Source organism: Rhinoderma darwinii, chromosome 11 (assembly GCF_050947455.1).
Source record: "Rhinoderma darwinii isolate aRhiDar2 chromosome 11, aRhiDar2.hap1, whole genome shotgun sequence".
NCBI lineage: Eukaryota > Metazoa > Chordata > Amphibia > Anura > Rhinodermatidae > Rhinoderma > Rhinoderma darwinii.
Window position 1 is genome coordinate 1375193 of NC_134697.1, and position 25912 is coordinate 1401104.

General features: G+C 41.3%; 1 protein-coding gene across 1 annotated transcript; it reads right to left on the bottom strand.

The window, feature by feature from the left end:
- Window positions 1–126: 126 nt before the first annotated feature.
- Window positions 127–25460, bottom strand: EMX2 (empty spiracles homeobox 2). The gene is made up of 3 exons (XM_075842310.1): window positions 24927–25460; window positions 16244–16428; window positions 127–667 (listed from the first exon to the last, which is right to left on the bottom strand). Exons 1-3 carry the CDS (start codon window positions 25315–25317, stop codon window positions 500–502), a joined length of 744 nt encoding a protein of 247 aa, XP_075698425.1. The 5' UTR covers window positions 25318–25460; the 3' UTR covers window positions 127–499.
- Between the last annotated feature and the right edge of the window lie 452 nt (window positions 25461–25912).

Below are 25912 nucleotides of genomic sequence, written 5' to 3' on the forward strand. Positions count from 1 at the left end.
AAACGAGCGGCTTTATCTCCGGACACAACCCCGATTCATGCGCTAATGAGGCGCGAACCAACAACAAGCGCTGCCATGTCCGGGGCAGGTGTGAACGGGCCGCAGCGACACATGAGCGGTGCCGCATCTGGATAATAAGAACTCTTTATTGACAAAATATTGACAGGGCATCGTCATACTTCTCGGAAGTACAAAGAATCCTACAAGTCACCACAACACACAGACGTCTGTACAATCCGCAGCACAAGCCGCGGCCAAACCACTGCTGCCAGTCGTTGCGTCATTTCACGCGGACAATCCGCAGGGGGTCCAGCGCCACGTATACTCCACACAATCCGACTTTGAACCTCCTGTGCCCCCCGCCGATCGCGTGTGTCCCCGGGGGCCCGCAGCCAGCTCTCCTCCTGGTCCTGTACAACACATAATCCCGGGGTGGGGTCTTTGCTGTCTGCGGCCTGGATACAAAAGTGTTCATCAAAAGTGCTGATTATCAATGCTGTTAATCGTCCGATGTGACGTCGATCTCCTCGGGGCTGGCCTGCTTGGTGGCAATCCTCCAGCGATTAATATGGTGGGTGCCCTTCTTCTTCTGAGACGAGTCTGAACCTTCCTCCTCCAGCTTCTGCCGTTTAAACTTCGTTCTCCGGTTCTGGAACCATACTTTTACCTGCAAGGCATAAAACGCAAGATTAACGCAAAGTCCTATCAAATATACTACCCCTATAGTACTGTACTGCTATCCTGCTGAATATTACTCCTATATACCTCAATACTTCTATACTGCCTAATACTACTCCTATATACCTCAACACTGCTATACTGCCTAATACTACCGCTATATACCTCAACACTGCTATGCTGCCTAATACTACCCCTATAAACCCCAACACTGCTATACTGCCTAATACTACCCCTATATACCTCAATACTTCTATACTACCTAATACTGCCCCTATATACCTCAACACTGCTATGCTGCCTAATACAACCCCTATATACCTCAATACTTCTATACTGCCTAATACTACTCCTATATACCTCAACACTGCTATACTGCCTAATACTACCGCTATATACGTCAACACTGCTATACTGCCTAATATTACTCCTATAAACCCCAACACTGCTACAATGCCTTATACTACCCCTATATACCTCAACACTGCTGTACTGCCTAATACGACTCCTATATACACTGGGAAAACGGCTATACTGCCTAATTCTACTCCTATATACCTCAACACTGTTATACTACCCAATACTATCCCTATACACCTCAACACTGCTATACCATCTATTACTACTCCTATATACCTCAACACTGCTATGCTGCCTACCCCTATATACAACACTGCCATACTGCCTAAGACTGCTCCTATATACCTCAACACTGCTATATTGCATACTACTACTATACTACCACCATATACCTCAAAACTGCTATATTGCATACTACTACTATACTACCACCATATACCTCAACACTGCTATACTGCCTAATATTACTCCTATGTACCTCAACACTGCTATACTGCCTAATATTACTCCTATGTACCTCAACACTGCTATACTGCCTAATATTACCCCTATATACCTCAACACTGCTATACTGCCGAATACTACTCCTATATACCTCAATACTGCTATACTGCCTAATTCTACTCCTATAAACCCCAACACTGCTATAATGCCTAATATTACTCCTATAAACCCCAACACTACTATAATGCCTTATACTACTCCTATATACATCAACACTGCTATACTGCCTTATACTACCCCTATATACCTCAACACTGCTATTTTGCCTAATACTACCCCTATATACCTCAACACTGCTATAATGCCTAATATTACTCCTATATACACTGGAAAACGGCTATACTGACTAATACTACTCCTATATACCTCAACACTGCTATACTGGCTAATATTACCCCTATATACAACAACACTGTTATACTGCCTAATACAATCCATATACACCTCAACACTGCTATACCATCTATTACTACTCCTATATACCTCAACACTGCTATGCTGCCTAATACTACCCCTATATACAACACTGCTATACTGCCTAATACTACCCCTATATACCTCAACACTGATATACTGCCGAATACTACCCCTATATACCTCAACACTGCTATACTGCCTAATATTACCCCTATATCTCTCAATACTGCTATACTGCCTAATACTACTCCTATATACATCAGCCTTGCTAATCTGCCTAATACTACTCCTATATACCTCAACACTGCTATACTGCCTAATACTACTCCTATATACCTCAACGCTGCTATACTGCCTAATTCTACTCCTATAAACCCCAACACTACTATAATGCCTAATACTACCGCTATATACCTCAACACTCCTACAATGCCTAATACTACTCTTATATAGATCAACACTGCTATACTGCCTAATACTACCCCTATATACTCCAAGACTGCTATAATGCCTAATACTACCCCTATATACCTCAACACTGCTATAATGCCTAATATTACTCCAATATACATCAACACTCCTATACTGCCTAATACTACTCTTATATAGATCAACACTGCTATACTGCCTAATACTGCCCCTATATACTCCAAGACTGCTATAATGCCTAATACTACCCCTATATACCTCAACACTGCTATAATGCCTAATATTACTCCTATATACATCAACACTCCTATACTGCCTAATACTACTCTTATATAGATCAACACTGCTATACTGCCTAATACTACCCCTATATACTTCAACACTGCTGTACCTCCTAATAATACAACTATATACACTGGAACACTGCTATACTGCCGAATACTACCCCTATATACCTCAACACTGCTATGCTGCCTAATACTACCCCTCTATACCTCAACACTGCTATACTGCCTAATATTACTCCTATAAACCCCAACACTGCTATAATGCCTTATACTACCCCTATATAACTCAACACTGCTGTACTGCCTAATACTACTCCTATATACACTGGAAAACGGCTATACTGCCTAATACTACTCCTATAAACCACAACACTGCTATAATGCCTTATACTACCCCTATATAACTCAACACTGCTGTACTGCCTAATACTACTCCTATATACACTGGAAAACGGCTATACTGCCTAATACTACTCCTATATACCTCAACACTGCTATACTGGCTAATACTACCCCTATATACAACAACACTGTTATACTGCCTAATACTATCCCTATACACCTCAACACTGCTATACCATCTATTACTACTCCTATATACCTCAACACTGCTATGCTGCCTAATACTACCCCTATATACAACACTGCTATACTGCCTAATACTACCCCTATATACCTCAATACTGATATACTGCCGAATACTACCCCTATATACATCAACACTGCTATACTGCTGAATACTACCCCTATACCTCAATTCTGCTATACTGCCTAATACTACTCCTATATACCTCAATACTGCCTAATACTACCCCTATATACCTCAACACTGCTATACTGCCTAATATTACCCATATATCTCTCAATACTGCTATACTGCCCAATACTACTCCTATATACATCAGCCTTGCTAATCTGCCTAATACTACTCCTATATACCTCAACGCTGCTATACTGCCTAATTCTACTCCTATAAACCCCAACACTACTATAATGCCTAATACTACTCCAATATACCTCAACACTGCTATTATGCCTAATACTACCCCTATATACCTCAACACTCCTACAATGCCAAATACTACTCTTATATAGATCAACACTGATATACTGCCTAATACTACCCCTATATACCTCAACACTGCTATAATGCCTATTACTCCTATATACATCAACACTGCTATACTGTCTAATACTACTCCTATATACCTCAACACTTCTATACTGCCTAAATATTACCCTTATATAAAACAACACTGCTATACTGCCCAATACTTACTCCTATATACCTAAACATTGCTAAGCTGACTAATACTACCCCTATATACCTCAACACTGCTATACTGCCTAATACTACCCCTATATATCTCAACACTGCTATACTGCCTAAATATTACCCTTATATACAACACTGCGATGCTGCCTAAAATTACCCCTATATACCACAACACTGCTATACTGCCTAATACTACCCCTATATACCTCAACACTCCTATACTGCCTTATACTACTCCTATATACCTCAATACTGCTATACTGACTTATACTACTCCTATATAACCATCCTCAATTCTATGCTGCCTGAATTTTATCCCTATATAACCCTCCTTAATGGTATCTTTCCTAAATATTACCCCTTTATACCTCAACACTACTATACTGCCCAAACACTATTCATGTATAAAGTTCCAACATTTACCCAGGGTACCTGCCCACTGCCCCCGTATACGGATAACACACACACACACACACACACACACTTTATCATTCATAATACTGCTGTCTTCTTATGCGGCTGAGGGGCTTTCGGCCCCCTCAGGCTCCAGCACCAAGATGAGTGCTACCTCCGCACCCCCTATAGCTACGCCCCTGCCCCCACCACCACATCTGCTTCACAAGTATTTGTACCATCTTATTACAGTCTGTGGAGTTTATAATAGACATTAATATGAAACATGACATATATTTATACCTACAACATCATAACACATGGATGATCTAAAACTGGAGCTTAGTAGCCACAAGGGACAAGTATGTGGGGGTGACACTGCTTCTAATGAATCCAGACAGACCACTAACCCACCGGGCGACAGACCACTCACCCACCGGGCGACAGACCACTCACCCACCGGGCGACAGACCACTCACCCACCGGGCGACAGACCACTCACCCACCGGGCGACAGACCACTGACGGGACTGCCGACAACTCCTATCAACTGACTGACAACTAATAACCGGCAACTGACAACTATTGGTTCATGGACACAGAAATTCGCTAATTTGATATCAGATTTTTATGATTCTGGTTGTCAGGACGTGAAAACGCAGCGTGGATGTTGAGCGTCATTCACACGCTGGTTTTGTAGTTATTTCTATATCGGTCTGTGCATCATGCCCTGCCTTGTACGTATCTGTGCTTCCCAATCAGAGGATTTCACTTTTTTTCATTAATAAAAATAATACAATTATAAAAATTAAAAAAATACAAGTAAAACCAAAAATTAAAAAAACGCTCAAAATATTACAAAGAGGGTGCACTTTCTATAAAATGAGATCAGTTTCGGTTTTGCATCTGGTTTTATTTTCAGGAATAAAACGTTGCATTTCGATCCTGTAGAAAACCAAATCCTGACTTGGAAACACTCAAATGTACTGGACCAAAAGGTCCAGTACAAATCCTGAGCTCCATGATCAATTCCCAGTATGATTATAGGTTATTATAGTACAAGCCGCCGCCACCACAATACCCGACTATAAACGCCAGCACTGGCTCCGCGCTTTCTGCCCCATAACTTTCTTCCTTTCCCCCTGTTCCTATTGTATCATCTCTCTCTCCTTATATTGATATTGTAACATTGTATCTGATTGTAATAGTCACTTATAATATACTTGTATCTGATTGTAATAGTCACTTATAATGTACTTGTATCTGATTGTAATAGTCACTTATAATATACTTGTATCTGATTGTAATAGTCACTTATAATATACTTGTATCTGATTGTAATAGTCACTTATAATATACTTGTATCTGATTGTAATAGTCACTTATAATATACTTGTATCTGATTGTAATAGTCACTTATAATATACTTGTATCTGATTGTAATAGTCACTTATAATATACTTGTATCTGAATGTAATAGTCACTTATAATATACTTGTATCTGAATGTAATAGTCACTTATAATATACTTGTATCTGAATGTAATAGTCACTTATAATATACTCGTATCTGAATGTAATAGTCACTTATAATATACTTGTATCTGATTGTAATAGTCACTTATAATGTACTTGTATCTGATTGTAATAGTCACTTATAATATACTTGTATCTGATTGTAATAGTCACTTATAATATACTTGTATCTGATTGTAATAGTCACTTATAATATACTTGTATCTGATTGTAATAGTCACTTATAATATACTTGTATCTGATTGTAATAGTCACTTATAATATACTTGTATCTGATTGTAATAGTCACTTATAATATACTTGTATCTGATTGTAATAGTCACTTATAATATACTTGTATCTGATTGTAATAGTCACTTATAATATACTTGTATCTGAATGTAATAGTCACTTATAATATACTTGTATCTGAATGTAATAGTCACTTATAATATACTTGTATCTGATTGTAATAGTCACTTATAATATACTTGTATCTGAATGTAATAGTCACTTATAATATACTTGTATCTGAATGTAATAGTCACTTATAATATACTTGTATCTGATTGTAATAGTCACTTATAATATACTTGTATCTGAATGTAACAGTCACTTATAATATACTTGTATCTGAATGTAACAGTCACTTATAATATACTTGTATCTGAATGTAATAGTCACTTATAATATACTTGTATCTGAATGTAATAGTCACTTATAATATACTTGTATCTGATTGTAATAGTCACTTATAATATACTTGTATCTGAATGTAATAGTCACTTATAATATACTTGTATCTGAATGTAATAGTCACTTATAATATACTTGTATCTGATTGTAATAGTCACTTATAATATACTTGTATCTGATTGTAATAGTCACTTATAATACACTTGTATCTGAATGTAATAGTCACTTATAATATACTTATATCTGAATGTAATAGTCACTTATAATATACTTGTATCTGAATGTTATAGTCACTTATAATATACTTGTATCTGATTGTAATAGTCACTTATAATATACTTGTATCCGAATGTAATAGTCACTTATAATATACTTGTATCTGAATGTAATAGTCACTTATAATATACTTGTATCTGATTGTAATAGTCACTTATAATGTACTTGTATCTGATTGTAATAGTCACTTATAATATACTTGTATCTGAATGTAATAGTCACTTATAATATACTTGTATCTGAATGTAATAGTCACTTATAATATACTTGTATCTGATTGTAATAGTCACTTATAATATACTTGTATCTGAATGTAATAGTTACTTATAATATACTTGTATCTGATTGTAATAGTCACTTATAATATACTTGTATCTGATTGTAATAGTCACTTATAATATACTTGTATCTGATTGTAATAGTCACTTATAATATACTTGTATCTGATTGTAATAGTCACTTATAATATACTTGTATCTGATTGTAATAGTCACTTATAATATACTTGTATCTGATTGTAATAGTCACTTATAATATACTTGTATCTGATTGTAATAGTCACTTATAATATACTTGTATCTGAATGTAATAGTCACTTATAATATACTTGTATCTGATTGTAATAGTCACTTATAATATACTTGTATCTGATTGTAATAGTCACTTATAATATACTTGTATCTGAATGTAATAGTCACTTATAATATACTTGTATCTGATTGTAATAGTCACTTATAATATACTTGTATCTGATTGTAATAGTCACTTATAATATACTTATATCTGATTGTAATAGTCACTTATAATATACTTGTATCTGATTGTAATAGTCACTTATAATATACTTGTATCTGAATGTAATAGTCACTTATAATATACTTGTATCTGAATGTAATAGTCACTTATAATATACTTGTATCTGATTGTAATAGTCACTTATAATATACTTGTATCTGATTGTAATAGTCACTTATAATATACTTGTATCTGATTGTAATAGTCACTTATAATATACTTGTATCTGATTGTAATAGTCACTTATAATATACTTGTATCTGATTGTAATAGTCACTTATAATATACTTGTATCTGATTGTAATAGTCACTTATAATATACTTGTATCTGATTGTAATAGTCACTTATAATATACTTGTATCTGATTGTAATAGTCACTGTAACTTATTACAGCTCAGCCGGAAATGGTTAATATAATAATATGATAATTATTTAAAAAAAATAGTAATAATAATACATAATAATAGCAATAATAATACTAATATTTTTATTATTAGTAGTATTACTATTATTATTAAGATTATTTTTATTTTACTTTTTATTATTATTATTAGTTTCTGTGTAAAGTGATAATTTTCCTCTCTGTCGCCGCAGTTTATTATAATCTCCATCATCGGATTTTTATAACTTCTTGTTGTTCTGATCTTTATATTATTATCACGGTTCTGCATTTCTTGCTGTTGCCGGATTCTACTTCTCTGGTTCTGGGTGTTTACTGTGAATGAAGCCGGAGCCGGACAGCCCGGTGTTTTATACAGATCAGTATCGACTGCACCTTCCACACTAATCACCCTCATCATCATCATCATCATCCTCCTCGTCATTATCCTCATCATCACCCTCATCATCATCATCCTCCTCATCATCACCCTCATCATCATCATCACCCTCATCATCATCATCACCCTCATCATCATCATCACCCTCATCATAATCATCACCCTCATCATCCTCATCATCATCATCACCCTCCTCCTCATCATCCTCCTCATCATCATCATCCTCCTCCTCATCATCCTCCTCATCATCATCATCCTCCTCATCATCCTCCTCCTCATCATCATCCTCCTCATCATCATCCTCCTCATCATCATCCTCCTCATCATCATCCTCCTCATCATCATCCTCCTCATCATCATCCTCCTCATCATCATCCTCCTCATCATCATCCTCCTCATCATCATCCTCCTCATCATCATCCTCCTCCTCATCCTCCTCCTCCTCATCATCCTCCTCCTCCTCCTCCTCCTCCTCATCCTCCTCCTCCTCCTCATCATCATCCTCCTCCTCCTCATCATCATCATCATCCTCATCATCATCATCATCCTCCTCCTCCTCCTCCTCCTCCTCCTCCTCCTCATCATCATCACCCTCATCATCATCATCCTCCTCCTCATCACCCTCCTCCTCATCACCCTCATTGATCCTTTAGGATTGGCATATTTTACAGAGCAGGGGCACGGCTTTCTGGGGGTGAAGTGTACCCACTCACTGCCAGGATAATAGTCGGGCCCTCTCTCCTGCAGCCGCTGCGGTCACTGTGTCTGTATCAGCAGTATAAAGGACACCCGCCAGGGCTAGAGACCGCAGCTTGGCCACCGCGTCACCCTCCACACCCGGTCATGGCCTCCTGGGCGTTCCACAGAGAACCCCGCAGACCAGACCCTCAGACCCGCTCTGCTCATTCAGTCTCTTAGCTTAGTGTCAAGTGTAACTTCTCCCAATCAACACCTCCCGCTCCTAAAAACGATCAATTTCTGAAGAAACTACCCTGTAATTATCACAAGAGCCGATCACCCGCTTTCACTTTCCTCTCAGCCTTTAAATATCAGCCTCTCTCCCTCCCTAATCCACTGCAACCTCCGCCCTAATCCACCGCACCCTCCCCCCCTAATCCACTGCAACCTCCCCCCCTAATCCACTGCAACCTCCCCCCCTAATCCACCGCACCCTCCCCCCTAATCCACTGCAACCTCCCCCCTAATCCACCGCACCCTCCCCCCCTAAACCACTGCAACCTCCGCCCCTAATCCACTGCAACCTCCGCCCCTAATCCACCGCACCCTCCCCCTTAATCCACTGCAACCTCCTCCCCTAATCCACCGCAACCTCCGCCCTAATCCACCGCACCCTCCCCCCTAATCCACCGCACCCTCCCCCCCTAATCCACTGCAACCTCTGCCCTAATCCACCGCACCCTCCCCCCTAATCCACTGCAACCTCCCCCCTAATCCACCGCACCCTCCCCCCCTAATCCACCGCAACCTCCGCCCCTAATCCACTGCAACCTCCGCCCTAATCCACCGCACCCTCCCCCTAATACACTGCAACCTCCTCCCTAATCCACCGCACCCTCCCCCCCTAATCCACCGCAACCTCCGCCCTAATCCACCGCACCCTCCCCCCTAATTCACTGCAACCTCCCCCCCATATCCACTGCAACCTCCGCCCTAATCCACCGCACCCTCCCCCCTAATCCACCGCAACCTCCCCCCTAATCCACTGCAACCTCCCCCCTAATCCACCGCACCCTCCCCCCCTAATACACCGCAACCTCCGCCCTAATCCACCGCACCCTCCCCCCTAATCCACTGCAACCTCCCCCCTAATCATCTGCAACCTCCCCCCTAATCCACCGCACCCTCCCCCCCTAATCCACCGCAACCTCCGCCCTAATCCACCGCACCCTCCCCCCTAATCCACTGCAACCTCCCCCCTAATCCACCGCACCCTCCCCCCCTAATCCACCGCAACCTCCGCCCTAATCCACCGCACCCTCCCCCCCCAAACCCACCGCACCCTTCCCCCCCTAATCCACTGCAACATCCCCCCTAATCCACCGCACCCTCCGCCCTAATCCACTGCAACCTCCCCCCTAATCCACCGCAACCACCACCCTAAATCCACCGCACCCTCCCCCTAATCCACCACAACCTCCCCCCTAATCCACCGCACCTTCCCCCCCTAATCCACCGCACCCGCCCCCCTATTCCACCACACCCTCCCCCCCATATCCACCGCAACCTCCCCCCTAATCCACTGCAACCTCCGCCCTAATCCACCGCACCCTCCCCCCCATATCCACCGCAACCTCCCCCCCTAATCCACTGCACCCTCCCCCCTAATCCACTGCAACCTCCCCCCTAATCCACCGCACCCTCCCCCCCTAATCCACCGCAACCTCCGCCCTAATCCACCGCACCCTCCCCCCCCAAAACCCACCGCACCCTTCCCCCCTAATCCACCGCAACATTCCCCCTAATCCACCGCACCCTCCGCCCTAATCCACTGCAACCTCCCCCCTAATCCACCGCAACCTCCCCCCTAAATCCACCGCACCCTCCCCCCTAATCCACCACAACCTCCCCCCTAATCCACCGCACCTTCCCCCCCTAATCCACCGCACCCGCCCCCCTAATCCACCACACCCTCCCCCCCATATCCACCGCAACCTCCCCCCCTAATCCACCACACCCTCCCCCCCATATCCTCCGCACCCTCCCCCTAATCCACCGCAACTTCCCCCCCTAATCCACCGCACCCTCCCCCCTAATCTACCGCACCCTCCCCCCTAATCCACCGCACCCTCCCCCCTAATCCACTGCAACCTCCCCCCTAATCCACCGCACCCTCCCCCCCTAATCCACTGCAACCTCCGCCCTAATCCACCGCACCCTCCCCCCCTAATCCACTGCAACCTCCGCCCTAATCCACCGCACCCTCCCCCCTAATCCACCGCAACCTCCCCCCTAATCCACCGCACCCTCCCCCCCTAATCCACTGCAACCTCCGCCCTAATCCACCGCACCCTCCCCCCTAATCCACTGCAACCTCCCCCCTAATCCACCGCACCCTCCCCCCCTAATCCACCGCAACCTCCGCCCTAATCCACCGCACCCTCCCCCCCCAAACCCACCGCACCCTTCCCCCCCCTAATCCACTGCAACATCCCCCCTAATACACCGCACCCTCCGCCCTAATCCACCGCAACCTCCCCCCTAATCCACCGCACCTTCCCCCCCCTAATCCACCGCACCCGCCCCCCTAATCCACCGCACCCTCCCCCCCATATCCACTGCAACCTCCCCCCCTAATCCACCGCACCCTCCCCCCTAATCTACCGCACCCTCCCCCCTAATCCACCGCACCCTCCCCCCTAATCCACCGCACCCTCCCCCCTAATCCACCGCACCCTCCCCCCTAATCCACCGCACCCTCCCCCCTAATCCACCGCACCCTCCCTGTTGCTTTACAAAGCTCTCTATACTGTCTCAAAAGCTCCACTACACACCCTCCCCCCCCTAATCCACTGCAACCTCCGTCCTAATCCACCGCACCCTCCCCCCCCCTAATCCCTGCACCTCTGCTACACTCACTACATCTTCTATACACTCCCTGCACCTCTGCTACACTCACTCCATCTTCTATACACTCCCTGCACCTCTGCTACACTCACTCCATCTTCTATACACTCCCTGCACCTCTGCTACACTCACTCCATCTTCTATACACTCCCTGCACCTCTGCTACACTCACTACATCTTCTATACACTCCCTGCACCTCTGCTACACTCACTACATCTTCTATACACTCCCTGCACCTCTGCTACACTCACTACATCTTCTATACACTCCCTGCACCTCTGCTACATTCACTACATCTTCTATACACTCCCTGCACCTCTGTTACATTCACTACATCTTCCATACACTCCCTGCACCTCTGTTACATTCACTACATCTTCTATACACTCCCTGCACCTCTGTTACATTCACTACATCTTCTATACACTCCCTGCACCTCTGTTACACTCACTACATCTTCTATACACTCCCTGCACCTCTGTTACATTCACTACATCTTCTATACACTCCCTGCACCTCTGTTACATTCACTACATCTTCCATACACTCCCTGCACCTCTGTTACATTCACTACATCTTCTATACACTCCCTGCACCTCTGTTACATTCACTACATCTTCTATAAACTCCCTGCACCTCTGCTACACTCACTCCATCTTCTATACACTCCCTGCACCTCTGCTACACTCACTACATCTTCTATACACTCCCTGCACCTCTGCTACACTCACTACATCTTCCATACACTCCCTGCACCTCTGCTACACTCACTACATCTTCTATACACTCCCTGCACCTCTGCTACATTCACTACATCTTCTATACACTCCCTGCACCTCTGTTACATTCACTACATCTTCCATACACTCCCTGCACCTCTGTTACATTCACTACATCTTCTATACACTCCCTGCACCTCTGTTACATTCACTACATCTTCTATACACTCCCTGCACCTCTGTTACACTCACTACATCTTCTATACACTCCCTGCACCTCTGTTACATTCACTACATCTTCTATACACTCCCTGCACCTCTGTTACATTCACTACATCTTCCATACACTCCCTGCACCTCTGTTACATTCACTACATCTTCTATACACTCCCTGCACCTCTGTTACATTCACTACATCTTCTATAAACTCCCTGCACCTCTGTTACATTCACTACATCTTCTATACACTCCCTGCACCTCTGCTACATTCACTACATCTTCTATACACTCCCTGCACCTCTGTTACATTCACTACATCTTCTATACACTCCCTGCACCTCTGTTACATTCACTACATCTTCTATACACTCCCTGCACCTCTGCTACACTCACTACATCTTCTATACACTCCCTGCACCTCTGTTACACTCAATACATCTTCTATACACTCCCTTAGCACCTCTGTTACATTCACTACATCTTCTATACACTCCCTGCACCTCTGCTACATTCACATCTGCTATACACTCCCTGCACCTCTGTTACATTCACTACATCTTCTATACAGTCCCTGCACCTCTGCTACATTCACTACATCTTCTATACACTCCCTGCACCTCTGCTACACTCACTACATCTTCTATACACTCCCTGCACCTCTGTTACATTCACTACATCTTCTATACACTCCCTGCACCTCTACTACACTCACTACATCTTCTATACACTCCCTGCACCTCTGCTACATTCACATCTATACACTCCCTGCACCTCTGCTACACTCACTACATCTTCTATACACTCCCTGCACCTCTGTTACACTCACTACATCTTCTATACACTCCCTGCACCTCTGTTACACTCACTACATCTTCTATACACTCCCTGCACCTCTGTTACATTCACTACATCTTCTATACACTCCCTGCACCTCTGCTACACTCACTACATCTTCTATACACTCCCTGCACCTCTGCTACATTCACTACATCTTCTATACACTCCCTGCACCTCTGTTACACTCACTACATCTTCTATACACTCCCTGCACCTCTGTTACATTCACATCTGCTATACACTCCCTGCACCTCTGCTACACTCACTACATCTTCTATACACTCCCTGCACCTCTGCTACATTCACTACATCTTCTATACACTCCCTGCACCTCTGTTACATTCACTACATCTTCCATACACTCCCTGCACCTCTGTTACATTCACTACATCTTCTATACACTCCCTGCACCTCTGTTACATTCACTACATCTTCTATACACTCCCTGCACCTCTGTTACATTCACTACATCTTCTATACACTCCCTGCACCTCTGTTACACTCACTACATCTTCTATACACTCCCTGCACCTCTGTTACATTCACTACATCTTCTATACACTCCCTGCACCTCTGTTACATTCACTACATCTTCTATACACTCCCTGCGCCTCTGTTACATTCACTCCATCTTCTATACACTCCCTGCACCTCTGTTACATTCACTACATCTTCCATACACTCCCTGCACCTCTGTTACATTCACTACATCTTCTATACACTCCCTGCGCCTCTGTTACATTCACTCCATCTTCTATACACTCCCTGCACCTCTGTTACATTCACTACATCTTCTATACACTCCCTGCACCTCTGTTACATTCACATCTGCTATACACTCCCTGCACCTCTGTTACATTCACTACATCTTCTATACACTCCCTGCGCCTCTGTTACATTCACTCCATCTTCTATACACTCCCTGCGCCTCTGTTACATTCACTACATCTTCTATACACTCCCTGCACCTCTGTTACACTCACTACATCTTCTATACACTCCCTGCACCTCTGTTACACTCACTACATCTTCTATACAGTCCCTGCACCTCTGCTACATTCACATCTGCTATACACTCCCTGCACCTCTGCTACATTCACTACATCTTCTATAAACTCATTTCACGTCTGTTAATCTCGCTACTTCCCTGTGAGGTTTTTCAGCTCTGCTACATTCACTGCACCAGCTAAACAGACAGCGGAGCATTGACCGGGTAATGAGGAGCCGCTGTCCCCTCGGTCACTGATGATCCTCATGCTGTTATATCGATAATCACTTGTAGTCTGTAATAACGATGATTATCTTGAGGAGTGGGATTAGTGCCGAGGACAATATGTCACTGCTCGTTTATCACGTACACAATACACAATGCTGCTAATGAACGAGAGTAACCTGCAAAGTAAACTCATTACAGCAATTAGCCCGCACCGACAATGAAGATTAACAGTCTGCAGCAGCGGGAACCGAACTGCCCGAGCCGCCAAGAACAACCGGGCGACGAGGAGGACGTCACTAATAGTCATCATCATCATCATCATCTAGTAGATTATCATACCAAATAGCATTCATATGTAAAACGAAAATTGTTACTACGGACAATACCCCTGCTCCTTCTGCCGCTAATAATAGTAGTAATAATAATAATAATAATAATAATAATAATAATAATAGTAATAATAGTAATAATAGTAATAATAATAATAATAATAATAATAATAATAATAGTAATAACAAGAATAATAATAATAATAAAGATAATAATAATATTATTATCTTATTATTATTACTATTATCTTATTTGTATTATTATTATTATTACTATTATCTTATTTGTATTATTATTTTTATTACAAATACCGTTGTTGTTGTTATTATTATTACTATTATTAATAATAATAATAGTAATAATAATAATTGTAATAATAATAATAAACAAATACATCCACTAATCTATTGCGGCTCAGCAAAGTTTAAAAATGTACGAACTTGAGGTTCTTAGTAAACATTTTGTCAGAATGTGTGTGTGCCCAGACCTGTGGGTCGTCAGTACCAGCTAGTGCCCAGTTTCGGGGGTCAGTCCTGGCTGTGCCCAGCCTCGGGGGTCAGTCCTGGCTGTGCCCAGCCTCGGGGGTCAGTCCTGGCTGTGCCCAGCCTCGGGGGTCAGTCCTGGCTGTGCCCAGCCTCGGGGGTCAGTCCTGGCTGTGCCCAGCCTCGGGGGTCAGTCCTGGCTGTGCCCAGCCTCGGGGGTCAGTCCTGGCTGTGCCCAGCCTCGGGGGTCAGTCCTGCCTGTGCCCAGTCTCGGGGGTCAGTCCTGCCTGTGCCCAGTCTCGGGGGTCAGTCCTGCCTGTGCCCAGTCTCGGGGGTGTGCCCAGTCTCGGGGGTCAGTCCTGGCTGTGCCCATGCTCGGAGGTCAGTCCTGTCTGTGCCTAGTCTCGGGGGTCAGTCCTGCATGTGCCCAGTCTCGGGGGTCTTCAGTACCTGGGTCTCTGTGAGGCTGAGGCTGTGCGCCAGTTGCTTCCTTTCTGCGCCCACCACATAGTGGTTCTTCTCGAAGGCGTGCTCCAGCCGCAACAACTGAGACGGGGAGAATGCGGTCCGGATCCGCTTGGGTTTCCGGGCCAGAGCGTTGTGCAATAAGAAACTCTCCGCACTCGTGTCATTACCTGTGGAGAGAGCAGGGGGGCAGCTCAGCAAAATCCAGTGCGACACCCCAAAATCAGCCACACGCTGCAGACTATATACTATACATACACATTCAGACTATGCGCGGACTATCTGCGCCAACGCGCACACACCAGCTATAACATACAGTATACACACACACACCAGCTATAACATACAGTATATACACACACACACCAGCTATAATCTACAGTATATACATATACCAGCTATGACATACAGTATATACATATACACCAGCTATAACATACAGTATATACACATACCAGCTATAACATACAGTATATACACACACACACACACACACACACACACACACCAGCTATAACATACAATATGTACATAAATCCACACCAGCTATAAACATACAATATATACATATACACCAGCTATAACATACAATATATACATATACACCAGCTATAACATACAGTATATACACATACCAGCTATAACATACAGTATATATATATATATATATATATATACACACACACACACACACACACACACACACACACACACAAGCTATAAAACACAGTATATACATATATCCACATCAGCTATAACATACAGTATATACATATACCACCTATAACATACAGTATATACACACACACCAGCTATAATGTACAGTATATACACATACCAGCTATGACATACAGTATATACATATACACCAGCAATAACATACAGTATATACACATACCAGCTATAACATACAGTATATACACACACACACACACACCAGCTATAACATACAGTATATACATATACACCAGCTATAACATACAGTATATACATATACACCAGCTATAACATACAATATATACATATACACCAGCTATAACATACAGTATATACACATACCAGCTATAACATACAGTATATATATATATATATATATATATATACACACACACACACACACAAGCTATAAAACACAGTATATACATATATCCACATCAGCTATAACATACAGTATATACATATACCCAAACTAGCTATAATATACAGTAGATACATATACCCACACCAGCTATAACAAAGTATATACGTATACCCAAACTAGCTAGAATATACAGTATATACATATACCCACACCAGCTATAACATAGAGTATATACATATACCCACACCAGCCATTACATACAGTATATACATATACCCACACCAGCTATAACATACAGTATACACATACACACACCAGCTATAACATACAGTATATACACATACCAGCTATAACATACAGTATATATATATATACACACACACACACACACACACACACACAAGCTATAAAACACAGTATATACATATATCCACATCAGCTATAACATACAGTATATACATATACCCAAACTAGCTATAATATACAGTAGATACATATACCCACACCAGCTATAACAAAGTATATACGTATACCCAAACTAGCTAGAATATACAGTATATACATATACCCACACCAGCTATAACAGAGTATATACATATACCCACACCAGCCATTACATACAGTATATACATATACCCACACCAGCTATAACATACAGTATACACATACACACACCAGCTATAACATACAGTATATACACAGACCAGCTATAACATACAATATATACATAAATCCACACCAGCTATAATATATCGTATATACAAATACCCACACCAGCTATAACATACAGTATATACATATACACAGACCAGCTATAACATACAGCATATACGTATATCCACACCAGCTATAATATACAGTATATACATATATCCACACCAGCTATTACATACAGTATATACATATACCCAAACCAGCTATAACATACAGCATATACAAAAAATAGAGACCAGAAGCAGCACTCAAAATAATTTTTTGAGTGCTGCTTCTGGTCTCTATTTTTTGTACATTCATGAGGAGTGCGTCCCTCCTTTTATTGAAGCTAGCACCAGCCGATTTTGGTATTCACACTGTGCTGCTCCTACTACCTTTTTGAGCCTATACATATATCCACACCAGCTATAACATACAGTATATACATATATACAAACCACCTTTAATATACAGTATATACATATACACACACCAGCTATAACATACAGCATATACATATATCCACACCAGCTATAACATACAGTATATACATATATCCACACCAGATATAACAAAGTATATACATATATCCACAACAGCTATAACATAAAGTATATACATATATCCACAACAGCTATAACATACAGTATATACATATATCCACAACAGCTATAACATACAGTATATACATATATACAAACAAACCACCTTTAATATACAGTATATACATATACACACACCAGCTATAACATACAGTGTATATACATATATCCATAAACTACTGTATGTAGACACTGCACTATATACTACACCCATAATCTACTGTATATAGAAAAACAGCACTATATACTACCCCCATAATCTACTGTAAATAGAGAAACTGCGCTATATACTAGACCCATAAACTACTGTATGTAGAGACACTGCGCTATATACCACCCCCATAAACTACTGTATGTAGAGACACTGCGCTATATACCACCCCCATAAACTACTGTATGTAGAGACACTGCGCTATATACCACCCCCATAATCTACTGTATGTAGAGACACTGCACCATATACCACCCGCATAATCTACTGTATGTAGAGACACTGCACTATATACCACCCGCATAATCTACTGTATGTAGAGACACTGCACCATATACGACCCGCATAATCTACTGTATGTAGAGACACTGCGCTATATAATACCCTCATAATCTACTGTATGTAGAGACACTGCACTATATACCACCCGCATAAACTGCTGTATGTAGAGACACTTCGCTATATACCACCCCCATAATCTACTGTATATAGTAAAACCGCACTATATACTACCCCCATAATCTACTGTAAATAGAGAAACTGCGCTATATACTAGACCCATAAACTACTGTATGTAGAGACACTGCGCTATATACCACCCCCATAATCTACTGTATGTAGAGAAACTGCTCTATATACTACCCTCATAATCTACTGTATGTAGAGACACTGCACCATATACGACCCGCATAATCTACTGTATGTAGAGACACTGCGCTATATACTACCCTCATAATCTACTGTATGTAGAGACACTGCACTATATACCACCCGCATAAACTACTGTATGTAGAGACACTGCGCTATATACCACCCCCATAATCTACTGTATGTAGAGAAACTGCTCTATATACTACCCTCATAATCTACTGTATGTAGAGACACTGCACCATATACGACCCGCATAATCTACTGTATGTAGAGACACTGCGCTATATACTACCCTCATAATCTACTGTATGTAGAGACACTGCACTATATACCACCCGCATAAACTGCTGTATGTAGAGACACTGCGCTATATACCACCCCCCATAAACTACTGTATGTAGACACCACTATATACAACCCCCATAATCTACTGTATGTAGAGAAACTGCGCTACATACCACCGGCATAATCAACTGTAAATAGAGAAACTGGGCTATATACTACCCCCATAAACTACTATATGTAATGACACTGCGCTACAAGTATAATGTATAGTATATGGAAACACTGCACTATATATAGCGACACTACACTGTATACTACATATATACACTACAGTATATAAACAGTGAACTAAGTACTGTATAAACTACAATATAGAGACACTGTACTTCGCACTACATGTATAAACTACAATGTACACTACAGTACATAGAGACACTACACTATATACTACAAGTATAAAGTATAGTATATAGACAGTGCCGTATTATAAATATACACTACTATTTATCTACGCTGCACTATATGCTTAAAGTATACACGAATATATATATATAAACACACACACACATATATATATATATATATATATATATAGCACTACTAGTGCAATTTATATATAGAGATAGTACTATATACTACAAATTATTAAGTAACGTGTATACAAACACACCTGATCTGCGCTGCGCTGTAAATTATATACACACTGCACTATATACTACACGTGTAAACTAATATACATACACATAGACGCACACCACTATATACAACTCGCATAAAAACTTCAAATATATATAAGAGAGAGAGAGAGAGAAAGGAAGAGAAAGAGTGAAAGAGAACACTCAATACTACAAGTGTAAACTGCAATGCATATAGAGCACTGTATGCTACAACGATAAACTACAGTATAAGACACTGCACCATATACTACACGTATAAACTACAATCTATAGGGACACTGCACCGTATGCCACACGTATAAACTACAATATACAGAGACACTGAACCGTATACCACACGTATAAACTACAATATACAGAGACACTGCACCGTATACCACACGTATAAACTACAATATACAGAGACACTGCACCGTATACCACACGTATAAACTACAATATATAGGGGAAATGCACCATATACTACACGTATAAACTACAATGTATATAGAGAGCACTGTATGCTACAACGATAAACTACAGTATAAGACACTGCACCATATACTACACGTATAAACTACAATCTATAGGGACACTGCACCGTATGCCACACGTATAAACTACACTATACAGAGACACTGCCCCGTATACCACACGTATAAACTACAATATACAGAGACACTGCACCGTATACCACACGTATAAACTACAATATATAGGGGAAATGCACCATATAGTACACGTATAAACTACAATATATAGGGACACTGCACCATATACTACACGTATAAACTACAGTATATAGACACTGCACAATATACTACAGTATATAGACACTGCACCATATACTACACGTATAAACTACAGTATATAGACACTGCACCATATACTACAATCTATAGGGACACTGCACCATATACTACACGTATAAACTACAGTATATAGAGACGGCACCATATACTACAATATAGACAGAGAAACGCCCGTGTATTTACTTCAAATATAGTATGCAATATATATCGACAAAGCAAGACCTGTATATACGACACGTATATATAGATACATAATTATAAGTAGATCGAGTGTAAACTGTACAACACGACATTAAATAAGTATGTGTAAAACATACCATGTATACACTGCACCCCATAGAAAGAAAGGAATGCGCCACCCTACATGTAATATACCCCATGTAATTACCCCGCACACTACAGGCAATGTATGTGCCCACAACAATATAATCACCCGGTGTATTATATACATACTGCGGTACAAGCACCAAGTATATAATATGCTTACTCAATATAATATACTCACAGGATAGAAATACCCGTATATAATATAATCACAGAATATGATATTCTTACAGCGATATAAACACCCATATATGATATACTCACAGAATATAAACACCCGTATATAATATACACATAATACAATATACTCATAGCGATATAAACACCAGTATATAATATACGCACAGGATATAAACAACCGTATATAATATAATCACAGGATACAATATACTCACAAGAAATAATCACCCGTATATAATATAATCACATAATATGATATATGTATATATTATATATGTGAGTACATTATATAATCACCCGCATATAAAATACTCACATCATATAATATACTCACATGACAAACACCCGTATATAATATACTCACATGACATAAACACCCGTACATAATATACTCACAGAGTACAATATACTCACAGGATATAAACATCCAGTTTAATAAGTAATCAGAGCGACATTAATAACCAGCATACAATATAATCACAGAGATACAAACACCCAGTATATAATATTCTCACAATAGGATAAATATCCAGTATATAATAATAATGTATAACCACAGTGACATAATCAACCGGTACAAAATATAGTCACAGTGATATAAACACTCAATATATAATATTCTCACATCGATATAAACAACCAGTATATAATGTATTCACTGAATATAATATCCTCACAGTGATATAAACACTCAATATATAATATTCTCAGCGATATAAACAACCAGTATATAATGTATTCACTGAATATAATATCCTCACAGTGATATAAACACTCAATATATAATATTCTCAGCGATATAAACAACCAGTATATAATGTATTCACTGAATATAATATCCTCACAGCGATATAAACACTCAATATATAATATCCTCACAGCGATATAAACAACCAGTATATAATGTACTCAGAATATAATATCCTCACAGCGATATAAACACTCAATACATAAAATCAGCGATATAAACAACCAGTATATAATTTACTCACTGAATAGAATATCCTCACAGTGATATAAACACTCAATATATAATATTCTCACAGCGATATAAACAACCAGTATATAATGTATTCACTGAATATAATATCCTCACAGCGATATAAACACTCAATATATAAAATAGTAAGGCAGGTCGGAGCAGCACAAGTGCAAATTACCAAATAAGTGGTCGGTGCGAAGCTTCAAATGATAGGAGTGACTTCTCCCCATACGATGTATAACAAAAAGACAAGAGAAGCGGCACTCACCGGAAAAAAGTGACGTTTATTCATTATTTATTGCATTTGTTGGGTGAATAAACTTCACTTTTTTTCGCGAGTGCCGCTTCCATGCTCTTGTCTTTTTGTAACACTCAATATATAATATTCTCACAGCGATATAAACAACCAGTATATAATGTACTCAGAATATAATATCCTCACAGTGATATAAACACTCAATATATAATCTTCTCACATCGATATAAACAACCAGTATATAATGTACTCAGAATATAATATCCTCACAGTGATATAAAGACTCAATATATAATCTTCTCAGCGATATAAAATACACAGCACACAAATGATAATAAATACAAAGATATAAACTCAGTGCTGGATCATCTTGGACTCGGCTGTGACATTCTCTGATCCCGGGCAGTGAAGAGAATCAGCGCGGGGCCGCGGTATTCAGGATATATATATATATATATACCGCAGTCGAATATCATCATCACATCGGCCTCACTTACTTCCATGGAACTCTACAGTATACACAGCACCGAGTACACACCAGAGACCAGCAAATGTGCGACTACCGCACACCGCACAGTACCGAATCCAGCGCAGCTCCCCAAATAATCACTATACAGTCACACATATATATTATATACTCACACATATATCATATATAGCTCCACATTATATACAACCACACATATTATATACAGTCACACATATTATATACAGCCCCAAATTATATACAGCCACACATATCATATACAGCCCCACATTATATTACAACCACACAAATATATTATATACTCACACATATATCATATACAGCCCCACATTATATTACAGCCCCACAAATATATTATATACAGCCACACATATCATATACAGTCACACATATATATTATACACTAAAACATATCATATACAGCCCACATTATATATTATCTACTCACACACATATATCATATACAGTCACATATATATATATATATATCATATACAGAGATATATATAGTCGCACATATATATTATATACAGTCACACACACACACACACACACACACACACACACACGTATATATATATATAAATAATATACAGTCACACAATATATATTTATATATACATATATATAAATATATAGTCACACATATTATATAGAGACACACATATATATCATATACAGCCACACATATATATATAATATACAGCCACACATATATATTATATACTCACACATATAGTATATACAGCCACATATCACACAATACGAAGAGCACAAAATGTTTGAGAAAGTCTCTGTTGAGCTGAAACGTCGCACGTATGGGTGAATAAAGTTCCCTTTCTTTCGGATGTGCTGCCTTGTCTCTCTTTTGGATTTTACATATCACACATTCACATATATATTTTAAAGAGTCACATATATTATATACAGTCATACATATTATACAGTCCCGTATATATTATATACAGTCACATATTATATACAGGTTAATATATTTTAAATACACTCACAGGCATATACAATCGCACACATATATTACTCAGCACGTATAGATTACATACAGTAAACCCGAAACTCAATCTAGAAATACAAATAGAAAAACCGCGCAAGAGCCGAACCAAGAGCCGAATGTAGAAGAACGTGATGTCCCCTGCTCTCCATCTACGGATAAATGCTGGGATAGTCGCACCCCATCCCCGGTGCTGCTCTCGGTCTCCCCGGATCCTTGAGATTTCGTTTCTTTTCGTTGCTGACAGCTCCGGATCTTTATCTTAGTGAAGCCTCCGAAAGAAAAGACCCCAAAATCCTGCAAAACTCCCCCAAATCAGAGCGGAGCTTGGGAGCAGCAGAGACCGGAGCCGACGGGAAACTTTCCGGGCTACACAGCACTTTCATGAAGTTCGGGCAGAGCGGGGAGCGGCTGTCATCGGAGCGGATGCCGGACTTACCTTGGAACCGGTGCCCCAGATATCTGTAGCGGTGGATGAGCCAGGGGTAGAAGGTGGAGGGATCCCTTTGTTGAGAAGAGAAGAGCGGGTGTGGGGAGTGGGAGGTTGGCAGTGGGTGCGCTGCCAATGCATGAGGTGGGGGCACAGAGTGCACGGGTAACGCCGGGTTCGACGGGTGAGAAACAGTCTCTGCAAACACTAAGTCCGGGTTGGAGTAGACGCCCCTGCCCGTGGAGTGGAAGCCATTGAGGAAGGGGTTCATGGGGCTAGAGTTGGCATAACTGAGGGCAGCGGGTCTGATAGGGTCCTCGGAGCGGGAGGCCGGGTGGGGACTGTCCTTGGCCACCAGAGATTCGATGGTAAAGCACCTCTTTGGAGCGGGCTGGAACATGGTGCCCGGGAGCGGGGCCACAGTGCGGGCAGTGATTAGTGGGCAGTGCGGTCACCGTCCTCCAGTGCCCAGTGCCAGGCGACCCATGGAAGTGCCGGACTCTCCACAACTTGTGCGGACGATCTGTTAGTTGCTGCGGGTAATTAGTGCGGCGCTGACACTCCGGCTTCCTGCGCACATGTCGCCCGCTCTGATTGGACGCTGCGCCACAGGGGAGGCTCCTCCATGCGTCAGAGTGCACAGCCCGGAGAGCGCATCCACTCACTGCGAATGGGCAGGGAACCCCCGGCCGCCCTCCGAGCCTCTGCCTGTCACTGGCTGTCAACAGTTTACACGGGATAAATAATACTGCCCACTCTGCTGCATCACCTGTAGTCCTGGGGCGCCACATCCGCAAAGTGGGGTTCAGTACCTGGGCACTACATCCGCAAAGTGGAGCTCAGTACCTGGGCGCTACATCCGCAAAGTGGAGCTCAGTACCTGGGTGCTACATCTGCAAAGTGGAGCTCAGTACCTGGGTGCTACATCCGCAAAGTGTAGCTCAGTGCCTGGGCACTACATCCACGTACTGGGGCTCAGTACCTGGGCGCTACAT